A 19,388-nucleotide genomic window follows, 5' to 3' on the forward strand; every position below is an offset into this window, starting at 1 on the left:
TACTATTTTAAAATAAACTTATCTGTCAAGAAAAGCTGGTAATATTGAAATACTCTAATGAGTTATTACTTCTTTCTGTAAAAAAAACCAAGGATAGTAATAGATAGTACTAAGAATAATTTTACTGAACTGATTCTAAATCCCAAAGGCATTCAGTGTTTAAGTTCTTTTTTAAAAATCAAAACCATGGTATTAAAATTATGTATCACAAACAATATAAATTATTCATTTGATTGATTGAGAGCTGTAGTTCATAAGAGGAAAGTTAGAAAACTCTAAAACTGTAACTGTAGCAATTTATCTGGTTTGTATAGGGAACGAATGGGATCTGATATTATGTTTGAAACAGCAAGAAATCCTAAATGTCCTAAGGTAAGTTTATTTTCCTAAGGTAGTTTCCTTGAACTTGTTGCTATTTATTTTTAATCATGTCTTACGAAGTATTGATATCCATTCTTCCTCTTCCCTTCCTTTAAAAAAAGGATGAGCAGTTTCAAACAGCCTAGCAGTTTTTTTATTAGTTTATAATATAAAATACAAAAATACAAAAGCAAATAATAGAAAAAATAGGGGAGGGAAAAGGGAAAGGAAAACTGTAGAACTGAAGGGAAAAAGAAAGAAAAAGCACGACTCCTTTTGGTGCAGTAGAATAAGATAATAACATCAAACCTCAACTTTTTACTTTTACAGAATAGTATAGTATTATGTAAATAGCATAAACTAGCCATTCCTATAACAATAAATCTATCTAATTGGTAAAACCCAAAATCAAAGTATCATTTTTTTCCACCTCAAGCACAAATTCCAGAAGCGGTTTCCAAGTAGAAACAAACGTTGTGTTTTTTTGTTTAAACAAAGAAGCACGTGGTTGCAAAACTTTCACTGTTGACATCAAAGCAGTCAATTTAGCCATCTCTGCTAACACCGTCAACTTTTGCAGCCATTCATCCATTGTGGGAATGAAAATGTCCTTCCATTTTTTTTGCATAAAGTAATCTTGTTGCCGTCAACATATACAGTATAATATCAAAGTTCCATTTTTCCCCCAAGTCTTTTTCCATTAAACCCAAAAGAAAAGTTTCTGGTTTGATCTTTATATTCACTTTAAGAATCTTCTGTATTAGCATATGAATCCTACTCCAATATTTCTTTGCTTTATCACATGTCCACCATAAATGATAAAAAGTCCCTTCTTTACATTTGAATTTCCAATATTCATTTAAAATATGTTTAAACATTCTTGACAACTTGTGTTAAATACCACTTTATAATTTAGTGTAACTTTTAACTCTTTCGTCAACATAATATAATGTAATCAAGTATTACATTATATCCAAAGTTCCTTGGCCACTGAATTATGCAGTACTTTACATATGCATTTTCCAAATTTGAATTCAATAACAATTTGTACACCTTAGCAATAATATGTTTATCACTACCACACGGTAGGATTTCCAATTCATTTTTAACAAAGTCAAACCCGTAACTCTTTTTATCTAATTTAAATCTTTCTTTCAATTGTAAACATGCAAACCAATAGCAGATATGTCCTTATTCTAAGTCCTCCTCAGACTTGAGAATAGGATCACCAAAATTAAATGATATTATTTAACCATAAGTCTGCCAGTCCAGCTTTCCCACCATTTCTTTTCTGAAAAAAAGCTTCTTGGGTGGGACAACCCAAAAAGACATCTTCATAAAAAAAAACCTTGTTTTATTCCCCCCCAAATTCTTAGAATGATATGTCTAACAAAGTTATTATTAAAATCAACATTTACTTTAACCTTGTCATATCATAAATAACCGTGACATCCAAATCTCAATTCATGACCTTCTAGTAGCCTCTTATTCTGGAGGTTCACCCACTCTTTTAGCCAGATCAAACAAGCATCAATATTCAATTTCAAATCTGGTAAAACCAAAGCCCATCTTTCCTTAGCGTCTTGCAGTAATTTATATCTAATTCTTGGTCTTTTCCCCCTTACCTTATAAACTTAGAAATATTTGCCATTGTTTAAATGAAGTATTAGTTGCAAGTATTGGTAATTTCTGAAACAAAAAAAGCACTTTTGGGGTCGACTTCTGGGTGGCGCTTCAGTGGCGCAGACGGTCGGATTCAACCGCCGGCCCTTCGATCCCGTTTAAGCGGCGGAATAGCCGATGATCAGCTGTTCCGCTGCTCGAAAACCCTTCTCCTCGGGCAAAGAGGGGAGGGGGAGCTTCCAGGTAGGGGTAGAACTCCCCTAGAGCCCCAGAACATTTGTTGTGGGGCATGAAGGGTGAGAGCCCCCCCGAAGCCTGGAAATACTCCGGAACGAAGGACTCTTCTGCTTTAGCAGAACAAGACGCTTGTTCTGTACCAGCCTGCTACCGGCCTTGCAGAAAGGCAACCCCTGTACAAACGGCAGAGGCTGGAAAGCGTCTGAGGCTGGAAAACGTCTGCCAAGTTTATTGCACAAACAAACAACAGAACATGAAACAAGATACCGGAACTTTGATCCTCAAACGGAGCGGTTGCTTTCTGCAACCAGCCCATCCCCAAACACTCCCTTTATTAGAGTTCAGGGCGTGGCCTCCCTGTGCCTCCTTCCGAGGAGTCCCACAGCCTTTCTCTGCTTGCTCCTGCTTGACTGCCTCCTGCGTCGGGCGTCCTTGAACAGGGCCAGCTGTGGGTCATCATCATCTGCACTGTCGGGCTCGCGCAGCTGAGTCTCCACCAAGTAAGAGGGGCCTGGCTGGGGGCTCTGCGAAGCCTCCAAGCCATCATCAGCAAGTTCGTCTTCAACACCCTCCTCCTCCCCCTCGTCTGAGTCATCCGAGTCATCCGACCCGGCTGCCGGACCCACAGGCTGACCCTGAATCACAACAACGCTGAATCCACTCCTGCCGGATCTGATTGTCATCTTGAGTGACGGTAGCAGCAGAGCTGATGCAGGAGCAGTATAAATAGCAAGTACAAAGCTTTAACTCTGAAACTCAATACTCTCTTCCTGCTCCAACGATCGTTTTGAAAGAAGGGGAAGATGGTGCCTGATTGATTTTTTTTAACAAGAAGCGAAAGTGTTTTTCTTCAAAGTAAAGTGACTGTTTGAACTGAGTTGGAATATGTAAAATGGACTTTCAAACCTTAAAGAGCTAGCTATAATTTGGAGGTGCTAAAAAGTTATTTTTAAGATCTGGTTATTTCACAGTTTAACTACAAAGTAATAAATGGACTAGAAAGTGAATGTGTGTAATGAAAGTCATTAGTTGCAAAAATGGCTCCCAAACCACATAGACCCGTTTTTAAAAGTGCAGAGGCATTGCTTGTTCAGCAATCTGGAACGCAGTCTTTGAAGTTACCCCCCTGAAGCTGCTGCATCTGTATTGACTTTAAAAGATTTACAATATGCTTTAAACGATGCCTTAAAAATTCAGTCTGAAAAAATATTTGAGAAGCTGGCAGAATTTATTGAAAAGGAAAGCAAGAAAATAAGGGAGGATACCTTGATGGCACTTCAAGTGTTTTCAGGCTGTATTGAGAATCTGGATGAATGTGTGGAAGAAGTGAAACAAAATAATCTGATGCTGGAGGCTAAAATGGGTGAAGTGGAGAATAAAATGGAAAAACCTGAAGATGAAATGATGATCATGCAATATAGAGATATGGAATTCGCCTTGAGGATCAGAGGTTTGAAAGAGAACCCGCAGGAGAATCTGGAAGAGAAGTTGGTGGATGCTCTGGCGCCTATTTTGGGGTTTCAACCTGAAGATTTTTTTGGGAAGATAGTATTTCGTGTTAATTCTTGGATTGCTAAACAAAGGAAACTGCCAAGGGATGTGGTTGTGTATTTTACAAAGAGAAAGATTAGAAATGAGATCATTCAAATATCGTATAACAAAAGACTTAAAGTGGCTAATCAGGAGGTTTTGATTCTGAAAGAGATTCCTCCAAGAATTTTGAAAAAAAGGAAAGAATTTTTCTTTCTGGCAGAAACAACAGCTTCGGTTCAGGTGGGAGATACCAATGGGGATTGTGGTGAATTATTCTGGATAAAGATATTGTCTTAATACAGTAGGGAAGGCACATGATTTTTATTCTAATGTATTGAAAGCAGGCTTACTGTCATCCTCAGAAGTTAAAAAAGGAAAGGAAGAAGGAGAGCGACAGTTACAAGAAATAGTTTCAGAAGCTGTGCAATCCTTGGTTTTATTTAAAGATCTTAAGATTCAAAGAATGACACGGGCTGCATCTAGATTCAAGGAATAACAATAATAATAACAGTACAGATTAAAGTCAAGCGTATGTAAGGAGGACATTGATAGAAATAAGATTTAGAAATGGAACTTGTTAAAGATCATAGGATAATGAAGAACTAATAGTGGACATTTGGGGATGGTATTTACAGTAGATCTAAAAAATTAGTATGTATGTATTTAAATTGTTAGTCTAAATGTTGGAGATGTGGTTGTGATGATGCAATGTATTATTATGTATGGTTGAATTGTAAAAGATTACAATTTTAAAAGTTAAAGTAATTTAGTGGAATATGTAAGATTTTTAAGAAAGATAAGGTTTTTTCTTTTTCTTTTTTTTCTTTCTTCTTTTTATAACTATTTTTATAGGGTACTATTATAGATTGTATTGTTATAGAAATTAAATTTAATAACTATAGTAGAATTTTTGGTACTGTTATATTGGAAGAAGGCTGATTTGTTTATTATAGAAGAATGGATTTTGAAAGGTTTGAATTAGGTAGAAATGGTAGAATTTGGAATATGTGAAGAATATTTGTAACGGAGATATATTGTGATGTTTAAGGAGAGTTAAAGCGCGATTGGATTTAAAGTGTAATTATAGTTAGTATATTTTAGATTAAGATTGTGAAAATAATACCCTGTATTCAGCTTTGGGAAGTCGGGGTGTGTATGTGAGGGGGAGGTAGGGGTATTGGGAGGGTTAGGGTATGGGTTAGGGGTAGGGGGGATGGGTTTTATGTTTAAAAATGTACTTTAAAACTTTTCAATAAAAAAAAGATTCAATATCTGTCCAATATACTTGCGATGAAGTAAAAAAAAACGCCATTGGGGGGAAAAAAGCACTTTTGGCAAGACATTCATCTTAATTACAGAAATTCTACCCAATAGTGATAAATGCAGTTTATCCCATCTTAATAAGTCCTTTTTAATATCATTCCAGAGACTTACATAGTTTTGTGTTTGTCAATTTTGTTGTCGTTGTTAGTTGCGAAGTTGTGTCTGACCCATCGCGACCCCTTTGGACAACATTCCTCCAGGCCTTCCTCTCCTCTACCATCTTCTGGAGTCCATTTAAGCTCACGCATATTGCTTCAGTGACTCCATCCAGCCACCTCATTCTCTGTCGTCCCCTTCTTCTATTGCCCTCAATCTTTCCCAGCATTAGGCTCTTCTCCAGTTAGTCCTTCCTTCTCATTAGGTGGCCAAATGAATACTGTGTATTCATCAGGGATATGATTAGTGCTTTTCCCTACTTTCTTCAATTGAAGCCTAAATTTTGCAATGAGAAGCTCATGATATAAGCCACAGTCAGCTCCTGGTCTTGTTTTTACTGACTGTATAGAGCATGGGTGTCAAACTGCTGGCCCTCGGGCTGGATGCGTCATGCGGAAGCCGTGCCCACCCCATTGCCGGCAATGGCAAAACTGTCCTGATACGTTGCACGTATCATTTGACGTCGCGAGTTTGACATGTCTGGTATAGAGCTTCTCCATCTTTGACTGCAGAGCACATAGTCAATCTGATTTCTGTGTTGGCCATCTGGTGATGTCCATGTATAGAGCCATCTCTTGGATTGTTGGAAAAGAGTGTTTGCTATGATCATCGTATTCTCTGGACAAAATACTATCAGCCTGTGCCCTGCTTCATTTTGTACTTCAAGGCCAAACTTGCCTGTTATTCCGGTTATCTTTTGGCTTCCTACTTTAGCATTCCAATCCGCCATGATGATAAGGACATCATTTTTTGGTGTTGATTCTATAAGGTGCTGTAGAGCTTCATAGAATCGGTCAGTTTCATCCTCTTCAGCACCAATGGTTGGGGCATAGACTTGGACTACTGTGATATTGAATGGTTTGCCTTGGATTCGCACTGAGATCATTCCGTCATTTTGAGGGTTGTATCCCAGTTTTGCTTTTCCCACTGTTTTATTGAGGATGAAGGCTATTCCATTTCTTCTGAGGGATTCTTGCCCACAGTAGTATACCTGATGGTCATCCGAATTAAATTCACCCATTCCTGTCCATTTTAGTTCGCTGATTCCTAAGATGTCGATGTTCAATGTTGTCATCTCTTTATTTACCAGCTTGCTTTGATTCATGGATCTTACATTCCAGGTTCCTGTGGAAAATAAATCTTTACAGCATCAGACTTTCCTTTCACCACAGGTGCATCCACAGCTGAGCATCCTTTCGGCTTTGGCTCAATCGCTTCATTCTTTCTGGCGCTACTAGTACTAGCCTTCTACTCTTCCCCAGTAGCATATTGGACACCTTCCGACTTGAGGGGCTCATCTTCTAGCATCATATCTTTTTGCCTTTTGGTACTGTCCATAGGATTTTCATGGCAAAGATACTGGAGTGGGTTGCCATTTCCTTCTTCAGACAGAACTCTGCTATGACCTGTCCGTCTTGAGTTACGCAAGCCCCTTCGCCACAACAAGGCAGTAATCCATAAACGGGGTGTTTGTCAATATGACCCCCAAATATTTCACATTTTTCTCAACTCTAAAACCAGACTATCTATCTATCTATCTATCTATCTATCATCTATCTATCTATCTATCTATCTATCCATCCATCCATCCATCCATTCAATTTGTATACCGCCCTATTCCCGAAGGACTCAGGGCGGTTTACAGGGCAAAACCTAAAAACAATACACTATAAAATTAAGTTAAATTTAAGTTAGTTACAGTTAAAATTAAGTTATTCAATATATTATAGCCCTGTGAGGTCATATTATTAATAAGCATTGTTGTTTTATTTTAAAGCCTGCTAAAACCCCAAACTCATTTAATTTCCTCATCAAATATTCTATATTGTTTTCAGGATGTTGTAAGAATATAGCCAAATCATCAGCAAATGTCCTTAATTTATAAACTTCCTTCTCGATTCTTATACCGTATTTTCCGGCGTATAAGATGACTTTTTAACCCATGAAAATCTCAAAAGTTGGGGGGTCGTCTTATACACCCAGTCGTCTTATACGCCGGAAAATAGTACATAAATCAATCGAGCGCCCCCGTTCTTGCAAAGCAACTTCAAGCCTCCTTAGTCCATTCCCCCCTCTAACGTGACTCTCCCTTCCCACCCCAAAGAGCCTCTAAGCCCCTTCTTTTCCCCCTTGCAAACGCCAGAGCCTGGGAGCTCTTGCGTTTATTCTAAAGGGTGGGTGGAAGGAAAAGCCCCTTTCGGCTCTGGCGTGGCTGCAAGTCGACGAGCCCGGGAAGGCATGCCCTCCCCTCTCACTGTGGAGGAAGGAGGGCAGGCTGGCGTTAGGCGGGAGCCGGCAGGACAGTCCTATGCACGTGCACGCTCCCCGGCTGCTAAGGAGTCCTCGGGGAGCCGTGGCATGTGCCTCACGCCCTTCCCTCTTGAGGCGGTGCCGTCCGGCGTCGGGCGGGAGCCGGCAGGGCAGTCCTGCGCACGCACGTGCTCCCCAGCTGCTAAGGAGTGCTCGGGGAGCCGTGGCAGGCACCTCACGCCCTTCCTTCTTGAGGCGGCACCGGCGGAGCTGGACGGCGTTGGGTGGGAACCAGCAGGGCTTTGCACCATCTGCATAAGACGGGTCTGAATCGGGCTTGTGTCGGACACTTGGCAACTGGCATGTAAGTATTTTCCGGCCTATAAGACGAAAAATCTTGAAAATCTTCTCAAAAGTCGGGGGTCGTCTTATACACCGAGTCGTCTTATATGCCGGAAAATACGGTACCTGTTATTTTCTCATCTTGCCTAATATCTCTTCAAAACCTACAACACCAAAAATAAACAGCTAGGGAGACAAGGGACATCTTTGTCTCATACCCTTTTAAATTTCACATGAATTGGTTAGATCACTGGTAATAACAATTTTTGCTTGCTGTGACATATAAACTGCTTTAATCTCTTGATTTAAATTCTTCCTATAGTACATATCTTCCAAAACTTTAAATATAAAAGCCCAATTTAGATTGTCAAAGGCCTTCAATGTATCTAAAAATATTAAAGCTGCCTGTTTTTCATTATGATATTGTAAATATTCAGTATTGTTCAAAACAGTCCTCTCATTGTCCCTTAACTGTCTTTTTGGCAGAAAGCCAGATTGATCTTCATGAATTTTTTGTTGTAAAACTTTTAATCTTTCTGCCAGAACTGCAGCCAAAAGTTTATGTCATTGTTTAATAGTGAGATTGGTCTGTAATTCTTTATCTTAGTAACATCTTGCCTTCCTTCAATAGTAACACAATATTAGCTTCTTTCCAGGTTTGAGGTATCTTTCCCTGCTGTAATATTCATTATATCCTTTAGTGGCTGAAGAGGTTTATCTTTGAAGCATTTATAATATTGGCTTGTAAGGCTATCTGGAGCTTTACCTGATTTCATTTTTTAATAGCTTCTGATATTTCAAAGGTAGTTACTGAGTCATTCATGAATTTGTGAGAGCTTAGGTAACATTGTCTTAACAAATATTTGTTCTGTACCAGCCTACTACCGGCCCTGCAGAAAAGGCAGGGACAACCCCTTTACAAAGGCAAGAGGCTGCAACTACGCCTGCCAAATTTATTGACACAAAACAGAGCAAACAGAGCAAAACCAAAACACGAACCATGAAACAGGAGCTATTCAAACGGTTGCCTTCAGCAAACCAGCCCTCCCACACATTCCCCTTTTAAACAGTTCAAGGCGTGGCTTCTCTCTGCCTCCTTCCGAGGTGCCCCATTGCCTTCCTCTGTTTACTCCTGATTGACTGCCTCCTGCGTCGGGCGTCCTTGAACAGGGCCAGCTGTGGGTCATCTTCATCCATGCTGTCAGGCTCACACAGCTGGGTCTGCGTAGTGACCAGATGAGAGGGGCCTGGCTGAGGGCTCTGCGAAGCCTCACGGCTGTCCTCTGCAGGCTCTCCAACACCCCCTCCTCCTCCTCTGAATCGTCCGACCCAACTGCCGAACCCACAGGCTGACCCTGAATCACAACACTGTCCCGCACTGCAGGGCCCTTCCCCCGGGTCTGCCAATCCGGATGCAGTTGGGATGGAAATTGTTCATGAAAAGCGGACACCAAAGCAGGGGCATGAACGGTGGTCGCGTCCTCCCAGGTGAACTCCTCTGGTCCGTAGCCTTTCCATTCAATCAGGTACTGGAAACGACTTTTCAGCCAACGGAAGTCCCTGATGCTGGCGACTTCGTACCCGGGGGTGCTGTCTCCATCACGAGGTCCTGATGGGGGAGGTTCCACTCGCCGGAGTGGACAGGCCGGTTGCTCGGGGACCAACAGAGACCGGTGAAGGACTGGATGCAGGCGCAGGGAACGTGGCAGAGTTAAGCGATAGGCGACCGGTTTGATGACAGCCTCGACTGGGAACGGTCCTAAATATTGGTGATCTAACTTTCTCACCAGCCGTGTTGACAGTAGGTTCCTGGCGGACAACCAGACCCAATCTCCCACCGATAGTGGAGGCGTATCCCACCTTGACCGATCAGCAAACCTTTTGTAATCGGCCTTGCCTTCTCTAACTGACGTCGCACCAATCGATGGATCGCCTGTAACTCTGCCATGTAGTCGTTTGCTGCCGGCTCCGGTGAGTCCACGGGAAAAAGGGGGAAAAACCGGGGGTGATATCCCACATTGGCCAAGAATAGTGTCATCTGTGTGGAGGTGTGCTGTGAATTGTTGAATGCAAACTCAGCTATGGCCAGATAGTCTACCCAATTGTTTTGCTGCAGATTGACGTAGCAGCACAGATATTGTTCCAGAATACCGATGACCTTCTCGGTTCCCCCATCAGTTTGAGGATGATGCGCGGACGAGAGGCAAATCTTAATATCCAACGCATGCATCAACTCCTGCCAGAAATGGGCTGTAAACTGGGGCCCCCTATCAGAGATGACTCCATCAGGGAGGCCGTGCAGCCAAAACACCTGCTGAATGAACATACGACTAGTGGCGCGGGCTGACGGTAAACCACGACGGGATGAAACGCGCCATCTTGGTCAGCATGTCCACCACCACATACACTGTCGTAAAACCAGAGGACGGGGGTAAATCCGTCAGAAAGTCCATAGCAAGGGCTACAGTAATCCAGGTGGGGCCCCTGTCGCTGACTTGGCCTGCCTGCATGGGATGCAGGAAGTGACATAGGACTGGATGTCGTGTCGGACTCGGGGCCACCAGAAGGTACGGGGGACCAGGTTCAGAGTCTTGAACAGGCCAAAATGCCCCATCGCTGGGTTATCGTGACACTGGCTGAGGATGAGTCCCCTGAGTGGCCTCCTGGAATGTAGAGCCGGTCACGATAATACAAGAGTCCATCCGTGACCGTCCAAGGAGAATCTGGCCCCACCTCCTCCTTCCGCTGAGCCACCCACACCTGCTGCTGTGCCTCTCGGATCCGAGCCCGTATATCAACCGCCTCCTGCACCGCAGCAAAAGACTCAACGGGGATCACTGTCCTGGGCAGAAGCTTGTCTTCCACTCGGGAATATTTGGGCTTCCTGGACAGAGCATCCACTCTTTGATTGTGCCCGCTAGGTATGTACTTAACTCGGAAGTCGAACCTCACAAAGAAAAAAGACGACCAGATCTGGCGTTGGTTTAAATTCCAAGCGGTCTGCAGGCTTTTCAAATTCTTATCGTCCGTCCGGACCTCGATTTGATGCTGCACTCCTTCCAGATGATGCCTCCAGGCCTCGAATGCCACTTTGATGGCCAGCAGCTCCTTCTCCCAGATTGTATAATTGTGCTCCGAAGGGTTCAGTTTTCGTGAACGGTACGCGCAAGGGAAGAGGGTCCCACTGGGCGTTGTTGCCTGGAGTAACACTGCCCCAATGGCAATGTCGGAGGTGTCCGCCTCCATGACAAACGGTCGTTGCGGGTCAGGATGCTTCAAGATGGGCTCCTTCATGAAGGCTTCCTTCAAAGTCTGGAAAGCCCGTTCTGGAGCGTTCCACTGAAACCGAGTCGTCTTCTGCAGGAGCCGAGTGAGGGGGGCTGTCAAGGCAGCAAACCCAGGGATGAAAGCTCGGTAATAGTTGGTGAACCCAAGAAGTCGCTAAACATCCTTCACACAACGTGGGGGTTGCCAACTCTGCAAAGACTCAACCTTACTCGGCTCCATGGCAATGCCCTCAGGAGAAATGCGGTGACCCAGGAAATCGATGGTCACTCGGTAGAACTGGCACTTCTCCAACCTGGCAAACAGCCGATGTTCTCGGAGTCGCTGCAGGACCTGATGGAGATGTTGATGGTGCACCTCACACGACGGGGAGTAGATCAGGATGTCGTCAAGTAGATCACGACAAACTGTTCCAACAAATCCCGGAAAATATCGTTCATGAAATGCTGAAACACGGCAGGGGCGTTGGTCAGGCCAAACAGCATCACCGTGTACTCAAAATGTCCATAACAAGTACCAAACGCTGTCTTCCACTCATCACCCGGCCGAACTTTGACGAGGTTGTAAGCTCCACGCAGGTCCAGTTTCGTTGAAGATCTTAGCCTCCTGTGGAGTCGGTCCAAGAGTTCGGGGATGAGGGGCAGCGGGTAACGATTGCGCACCATGATGGCGTTGAGTTTCCTATAATCGCAGCAAAGCCGCAATTCGCCCGACTTCTTTTTGAGGAAGAGCACGGGTGCAGACACTGGCGAGGACGAGGGCCGGATGAAACCGCGAGCCAAATTCTTCTCCAGAAAGTCCTGCAATGCAGGCAACTCGGGGTCTGACATGGAGTACAAACGCCCCACTGGGAGAGGCGCATCAGGGACTAAATCAATGGGGTAGTCATAGGGCCTGTGCGGGGGTAATTGATCCGCCTCTGTCTCGCTGAACACATCAGCAAAGTCGGACAGTTCGGGAGGCAAGGAAACCCCTGGGGAACCCTCCACCTGGCCGGCACAGATATGGTGGGTGTGGTCCACGCACTGCAAGCTTGGGAAGGTGACCAAGTTCTGTGACCAGTAGATCTGTGGGTTATGCGCCCGGAGCCACGCCAGTCCCAAGACCACGGGAAAATGCAGATCTGAGGTGATATAAAACTGGGTAGCCTCCACATGGTTGCGTGGCGGCCGTAATTGGCCCAGACAGGAGCACTTGACCATCGATAGTCTCCACTAACATGGGCGGTTCCACCGGGCACTGGGGAACAGCCCATTTGGCCACAAATGCTGAGTCCATAAAATTTGTGGTGGCCCCAGAGTCAATTAAGGCATGGACTGGAATCCCCTAGGTAGGATCAGACGTGCCTCCAACATCAGATGCCATGGAGGTCCACAGGCAGCATCGGAAAGATGTCGCTCAGTGTTGTTGCGGGACGCCCGATCTATCACACCGTCTAGATCGGGCTCAGGGCATTTCCCGACAGAAGAGTAGGGGACTTTCTCTGGGCAGACTCGGTCACTGATGCCCGCTGTCACTTCTTTGGGCAAAAAGCAGTCAAATGCCCAGGGTCCCCGCAGTAAAAACACAACTCCCCCGATCGTCGTCTGTTCATTTCAGTCACCGATAGACGAGACCTGGCGGCACCCAGCTCCACTGGCTCCTCCCTTTGAACTGGGGTCTCACGCACAACAGGGGCTGCAGGGGTCTGTGGGCTGGCACGGCGAGTCCTTCGCTGCTGCAACCGAGCATCGATCCGCAGGCAGAGATGGATCAGCCCATTGAGATCTGAGGGAATATCCACACGGGCCAGCTCATCCAACATCTCTGACAATCCATCCTGGAAGGCATCCACAAGTGCAGCCTTATTCCAGGCGGAATCCTGCCTAAGCAGCCAAAAATCGCTGATATAGCCCTGTAGGGGGCGTTGACCCTGCCTCAGAGCTTTCAAGCGTCGAGTAGCGGTTTGCGTCTTTATAGGGTCCTCATACATCAGACACATATGATCACAAAACCCCACAAAGTTGTCCAACAATGGACTAGGTTGAGCCAGCAGAGGCGTGCCCCAACGAGCTGCATCACCCGAAAGAAGGCTTACCACAAACCCCACCTTATCCCGGTCTGGGGAAATCAGCTGCTCTCAGGGAAGCAGGAAACGGTTCTGGATTGCCAGTAAATTTATCCGGCATCGCAACTGGGCATTTTCTCCTGGGTGCGGGTGATGGTGGGGGTGCAGAATGGACCTGAGCTTGCAATTGAGCCACCTGAGCTGCCAACAAAGTGAGTTGCTGGGCGAGCTGGGCATTCTCAGCACTTAGCTGCTCCATAATAATAGTAAGGGGTGGGAGGCTGAAGGCAAACTGTTCTGTACCAGCCTACTACCGGCCCTGCAGAAAAGGCAGGGACAACCCCTTTACAAAGGCAAGAGGCTTTAACTAAGCCTGCCAAATTTATTGACACAAAACAGAGCAAACAGAGCAAAACCAAAACACGAACCATGAAACAGGAGCTATTCAAACGGTTGCCTTCAGCAAACCAGCCCTCCCACACATTCCCCTTTTAAACAGTTCAAGGCGTGGCTTCTCTCTGCCTCCTTCCGAGGTGCCCCATTGCCTTCCTCTGTTTACTCCTGATTGACTGCCTCCTGCGTCGGGCGTCCTTGAACAGGGCCAGCTGTGGGTCATCTTCATCCATGCTGTCAGGCTCACACAGCTGGGTCTGCGTAGTGACCAGATGAGAGGGGCCTGGCTGAGGGCTCTGCGAAGCCTCACGGCTGTCCTCTGCAGGCTCTCCAACACCCCACTCCTCCTCCTCTGAATCGTCCGACCCAACTGCCGAACCCACAGGCTGACCCTGAATCACAACAATATTCATCTATTTTAGACATATCTAACTCCTATTTTTTATATAAATTGGAATAAAAATTATGAAAAGACTTTTTAATAAGCTCATTATCTGTTATTACATTGTTGCCTTCACCAATTTTCTCAATCATTCTCTTGTCCTTTTCCTTTCTTAGTTTATATGCCAGCCATCTTCCTGGTTTATTTGCAAACTCACAGTGTCTTTGCTTCACATAATTCAATTTTATTTCTATTTCTTGAGCTGTTAACATAGTTGCCATAACAGTTTGATTTGATGTAAAATTTTAGAATCCATAGGTGTCTAATTTGAAATTAGAGATTAAAAGAAATTCAGTTTCTTTCTGTCTAATTTCATCCAATATCTTTTGCATCTTTTCCTGGGATTTTTTTCTTCTCTAGGCAATTATATTGTATAAAATAAATCATCATAACTGCTTTACTAGCATCTCAAACAGTCATTACACTTGTCTCTTTGCCCATATTATCAAAATATTCATTTAATTTCTTTTTACAGTCCTTTATAATCATCCCCTTTTGCAAAAGATTCATTTAATCCTCATCTATAACTCAAACTCTTTTTTTCTAAGTACCAAAAGAATTGGACTGTGATCAGAAAAAGATTTAGGTAAAATGTCAACTTTTAGGATTTTATTTGCAAGATTTTTAGAAATCCATATCATGCCAATCCTTGAAAACAATTTATATAGTTCTGAGAAGGAAGTATGTTCTCTAGTAGAATTGTTTCTTTGCCTCCACAAATCTGTTAGTGTTAGATTGACAATCATCTCAAAAAAAAAAGTCTTTGGTAATTTACCCTGGGAGCGTTTAATCCCTTTGGCAGATGTATCCAACTGTGGAGAAATCACTCTATTCCAGTCTCTCAAAATAAGCCAGTTCTCATATGAAAAGGGTAATAATTAATCCATAAGCTATTCAAAAAAATTACTTTTATCATAAATTGGCACATAAAGTCCAACTACTATTGATTTTATTTACTGAAGTATTTACTGAACAATTAGGGGAGGAATTTATATCTGCTGGTTTAAAAAAGATTAATGGATTTTTCTATATATAAAATCCCAATTTAAACCTGTTACTTTTTGTATCTCCTGATATTCTTTCCGTATTCTCCATCCTCTTGCTTGTAGCCAGCTTGTCAGAATATAATTAATGTTTAAATTTTAAAATTTAAAATGACTGGCTCTTCCACAGTGAACTTGCTTCTTGGTTGCCCCCGATCGCAGCCAGAGACTTACCCAATTCTTATTCAAGGTCTCTGGAACCATCCAGCCATCTGGGTGAGCAAAAGTGTTGATTTTCAGAGCTTTCCCTTTCCCAGGGAAGTTTCTTCTGACTTACAAAACATTCTAAGTATAAAGTTGTGGAGAATCTGTAGCAGACCAAAAAAGAATGCTACAAATAAGATGCCATCTTTCTGCTGGAAGCGCATTAGTTGGGACTTTCTTGAATTCCTGTCAGCTGCCACCACCACATTTTTAAAATAAAGGATTGTGATCATTGTTGCACAACATAGCCACCTAATGAACTATTCCTATTTTAATAATTTAGGGGGTACAAACACAGATATACAGATAGATATACACACATATGCACAAATAGGTACACATGTTCACATACACATACAGTACATATACCTCTTTATAGTTTATAAATGTGACACTGGCAGAAAAATTTGCATATATGATGCTTCTCTTTTTCCCTCTCATTTTTTCTGCATGTTTTGTGATATACAGTCATGGCCGAAATTGTTGGCACCCCAGAAATTTTTCCAGAAAATCAAGTATTTCTCACAGAAAAGTATTGCAGGAACACATGTTTTGCTATACACAGGTTTATTCCCTTTGTGTGTATTGGAACACAACAAAAAAGGGAGGAAAAAAAGCAAATTGGACATAATGTCAAACAAAACTCCAAAAATGGGCTGGACAAAATTATTGGCACCCTTAACTTAATATTTGGTTGCACACCTTTTGGAAAAAATAACTGAAATCAGTCTCTTCCTATAACCATCAATAAGCCTCTTACACCTCTCACCCGGAATTTTGGACCACTCTTCCTTTGCAAACTGCTCCAGGTCTCTCTTATTGGAAGGGCGCCTTTTCCCAACAGCAATTTTAAGATCTCTCCACAGGTGTTCAATGGGATTCAGATCTGGACTCATTGCTGGCCACTTCAGAACTCTCCAGTGCTTTCTTGCCATCCATTTCTGGGTGCTTTTTGACATATGTTTGGGGTCATTGTCCTGCTGGAAGACCCAAGATCTCGGACGCAAACCCACTTTTCTGACACTGGGCTCTACAGTGCGACCCAAAATCCTTTGGTAATCCTCAGATTTCATGATGCCTTGCACACATTCAAGGCACCCAGTGCCAGAGGCAGCAAAACAACCCCAAAACATCATTGAACCTCCACCATATTTCACTGTAGGTACTGTGTTCTTTTCTTTGTAGGCCTCATTTCGTTTTCGGTAAACAGTAGAATGATGTGCTTTACCAAAAAGCTCTATCTTGGTCTCATCTGTCCACAAGACGTTTTCCCAGAAGGATTTTGGCTTACTCAAGTACATTTTGGCAAACTGTAATCTTGGTTTTTTATGTCTCTGTGTCAGCAGTGGGGTCCTCCTGGGTCTCCTGCCATAGCGTTTCATTTCATTTAAATGTCGACGGATAGTTTGCACTGACACTGATGCTCCCTGAGCCTGCAGGACAGCTTGCATTCCTTTGGAATTGTTTGGGGCTGCTTATCCACCATCCAGACTATCCTGTGTTGCAACCTTTCATCAATTTTTCTCTTCCGTCCATGACCAGGGAGATTAGCTACAGTGCCATGGGTTGCAAACTTCTTGATAATGTTGCACACTGTGGATAAAGGCAAATCTAGATCTCTGGAGATGGACTTGTAACCTTGAGATTGTTGATATTTGTCCACAATTTTGGTTCTCAAGTCTTCAGACAGTTCTCTTCTCCTCTTTCTGTTGTCCATGCTTCGTGTGGCACACACAGACACACAATGCAAAGACTAAGTGAACTTCTCTCCTTTTTATCTGCTTTCAGGTGTGATTTTTATGTTGCCCACACCTGTTACTTGCCCCAGGTGAGTTTAAAGGAGCATCACATGGTTGAAACAATCTTGTTTATCCACAATTTTGAAAGGGTGCCAATAATTTTGTCCAGCCCATTTTTGGAGTTTTGTTTGACATTATGTCCAATTTGCTTTTTTTCCTCCCTTTTTTGTTGTGTTCCAATACACACAAAGGGAATAAACCTGTGTATAGCAAAACATGTGCTCCTGCAATATTTTTCTGTGAGAAATACTTGATTTTCTGGAAAAATTTCTGGGGTGCCAACAATTTCGGCCATGACTGTATGTATGTGTGTGTGTGTATGTATGTATGTATGTATGTATGTATTCAAAACACACTCCCACCCAATCAGAACACAGCTAAGCCCCCACCCAATCAGAGCACACCTCCACCCCATCAGAACACAGCCAAGCCTCCACCCACAGAACACACCCCCTCTGGCAGTTTAAAAAAGAAGAAAGAATAGCCACTATCACACACTTCTCCCAGAAGAACGAAGCTGAAGTCACCAGCCTGAGGATGACGGATGAGATTTCGTCGAAACGTTGCCCTGATACCTCCAATTCTACGTGGGAAAAAACCCGAATGACCAAAGATCTACGTGTGTGTGTGTGTGTGTGTGTGTGTGTGTGTGTGTGTGTATGTAATGTTTGGGTTTATAAATACTCATATATACATATAAATATGAAAGATGTAATCCTAGATCTAATGTGTTAATAGCTAATTTTTGTAAGATAGTGATAGCAATAATTGGGTAAGCAGCTATAATTGGATAACATTTAGTATTTTGTTTTTATTAGGTGGCTGCCATAAGCACTATTGTAAGCAGAGGAACACCACTGAAAGCCTTTGTGTTTAGAAATTACAATCACTTCCCTGGAGTAAAGTCTCATTATCTTGGAGGTTGCCATTATAAATTATGGCAAGCTATCAGAGCATCGTCTGCAGCACCAGGTTATTTCCAGGAATATGCACTGGGTAATGATCTTCATCAGGTTAGTTGTAATATTTTATTTTAAATTCTCAGAGTTTTTTGTATAAGGATGAATAAAACTAACCATTTATGCATACATACTTAATGTACTTAAATCATATATTTACTTAATGTATAGATAAACAACAAATTTATCCTCAGGTGCATTTTGGAGAAAGGAGTAAGGGGTCTTTTGTATTTTCATTGTTATAGGTAGGTCTTGCAGTATTTTATTTGTATATGCCAGTCCATATTTCCTTTCTCCTATCTCCTCCATCTCTAGGTCCATTTCTTCTGCTTCATCCTCTGGTTTCTGGTTTATTTGTTCATACTTTGTAGTTGTTATCTGGGAACTTTGGAGATTTGGTCATTTATATCATCTACATTATTTTTAGTCTCATTATGCTTTCTTTTTACATCCTCTTTGTGTGCAACAATTGTTTGATGAATTTACTGCAACATAGAAAATATTTCCTTCTGAAAGGTATTTGTTTTTTCTTGAGGCATCATTCCTAGAAATCCTCTAATATCATCAGTCTCAGTAAGAGTGGAATAAAATTTCTTCTAGTTTTCTGGTCTTTGTATATAGCCTTTATAATCCAGTCCTAATAGCAATATTTTATAGTAATCCTTTGTGTCAAGTATCTTGAAAATTATCAGTCAGGCCAGGTTGTAATCCACAATGTTCCAAGTATTCAAAATGTTTAACCTTCCTGCAGCCAGACATATTCAAAAGTCAAATTTTTCTTTCTCTCCCACTAGCTCTTGAGATTAAAAGTCCAAGCTCAGTAGGTAATAATAATAATAATAATAATAATAATAATAATAATAATAATAATAATAATAATAATGATGATGATGAAGTTGGAAGGGACCTTGGAGGTCATCTAGTCCAACCCCCTGCTCAGGCAGGAAATCCTATACCATTTTGGACAAATGGCTGTCCACTCTTCTTAAAAACTTCCAGTGTTGGAGCATTCACACCTTCTGGAGGCAGGTTGTTCCACTGGTTAATTGTTCTAACTGTCAGGAAGTTTCCCCTTAGTTCTAGGTTGCTTCTCTCCTTGATTAGTTTCCATCCATTTATTTATTTATTCGGTTTATATACCACCCTATTCCCAAAGGACTCAGGGCGGTTTACAAGGCAAAATTTAAAAACAATCCAATATAAAATTGCTTCTTGTCCTGCCTTTGGGCGCTTTGGAGAATAGCTTGAGTCCCTCCTCTTTGTGGCAGCCCCTGAGGTACTGGAATACTGCTATCATGTCCCACCTCGTCCTTCTCTTCATTAAACTAGACATACCCAATTCGAGCAGCCGTTCCTTATATATGTTTTAGTCTCCAGTCCCCTAATCATCTT

General features: G+C 42.7%; 1 protein-coding gene across 4 annotated transcripts in view; it reads left to right on the top strand.

Moving 5' to 3' along the window:
* The window catches only part of PNPLA8 (patatin like domain 8, phospholipase A2), a 68,244-nt gene that overhangs the window by 14,068 nt on the left and 34,788 nt on the right, over nucleotides 1-19,388 (top strand). For 3 of the 4 annotated variants that reach the window (XM_083365213.1, XM_083365215.1, XM_083365214.1), the window contains 2 exons: nucleotides 315-372; nucleotides 17,856-18,050. In XM_083365213.1, the coding sequence (XP_083221339.1) occupies nucleotides 315-372; nucleotides 17,856-18,050 (253 nt within the window). Of the gene's footprint in view, nucleotides 1-314; nucleotides 373-17,855; nucleotides 18,051-19,388 lie in introns of those variants that run through there. The other variant, XR_014492792.1, reaches the window with a different exon arrangement.

This window comes from Vipera ursinii, assembly GCF_947247035.1.
Source record: "Vipera ursinii genome assembly, chromosome: 6".
Lineage (NCBI taxonomy): Eukaryota > Metazoa > Chordata > Lepidosauria > Squamata > Viperidae > Vipera > Vipera ursinii.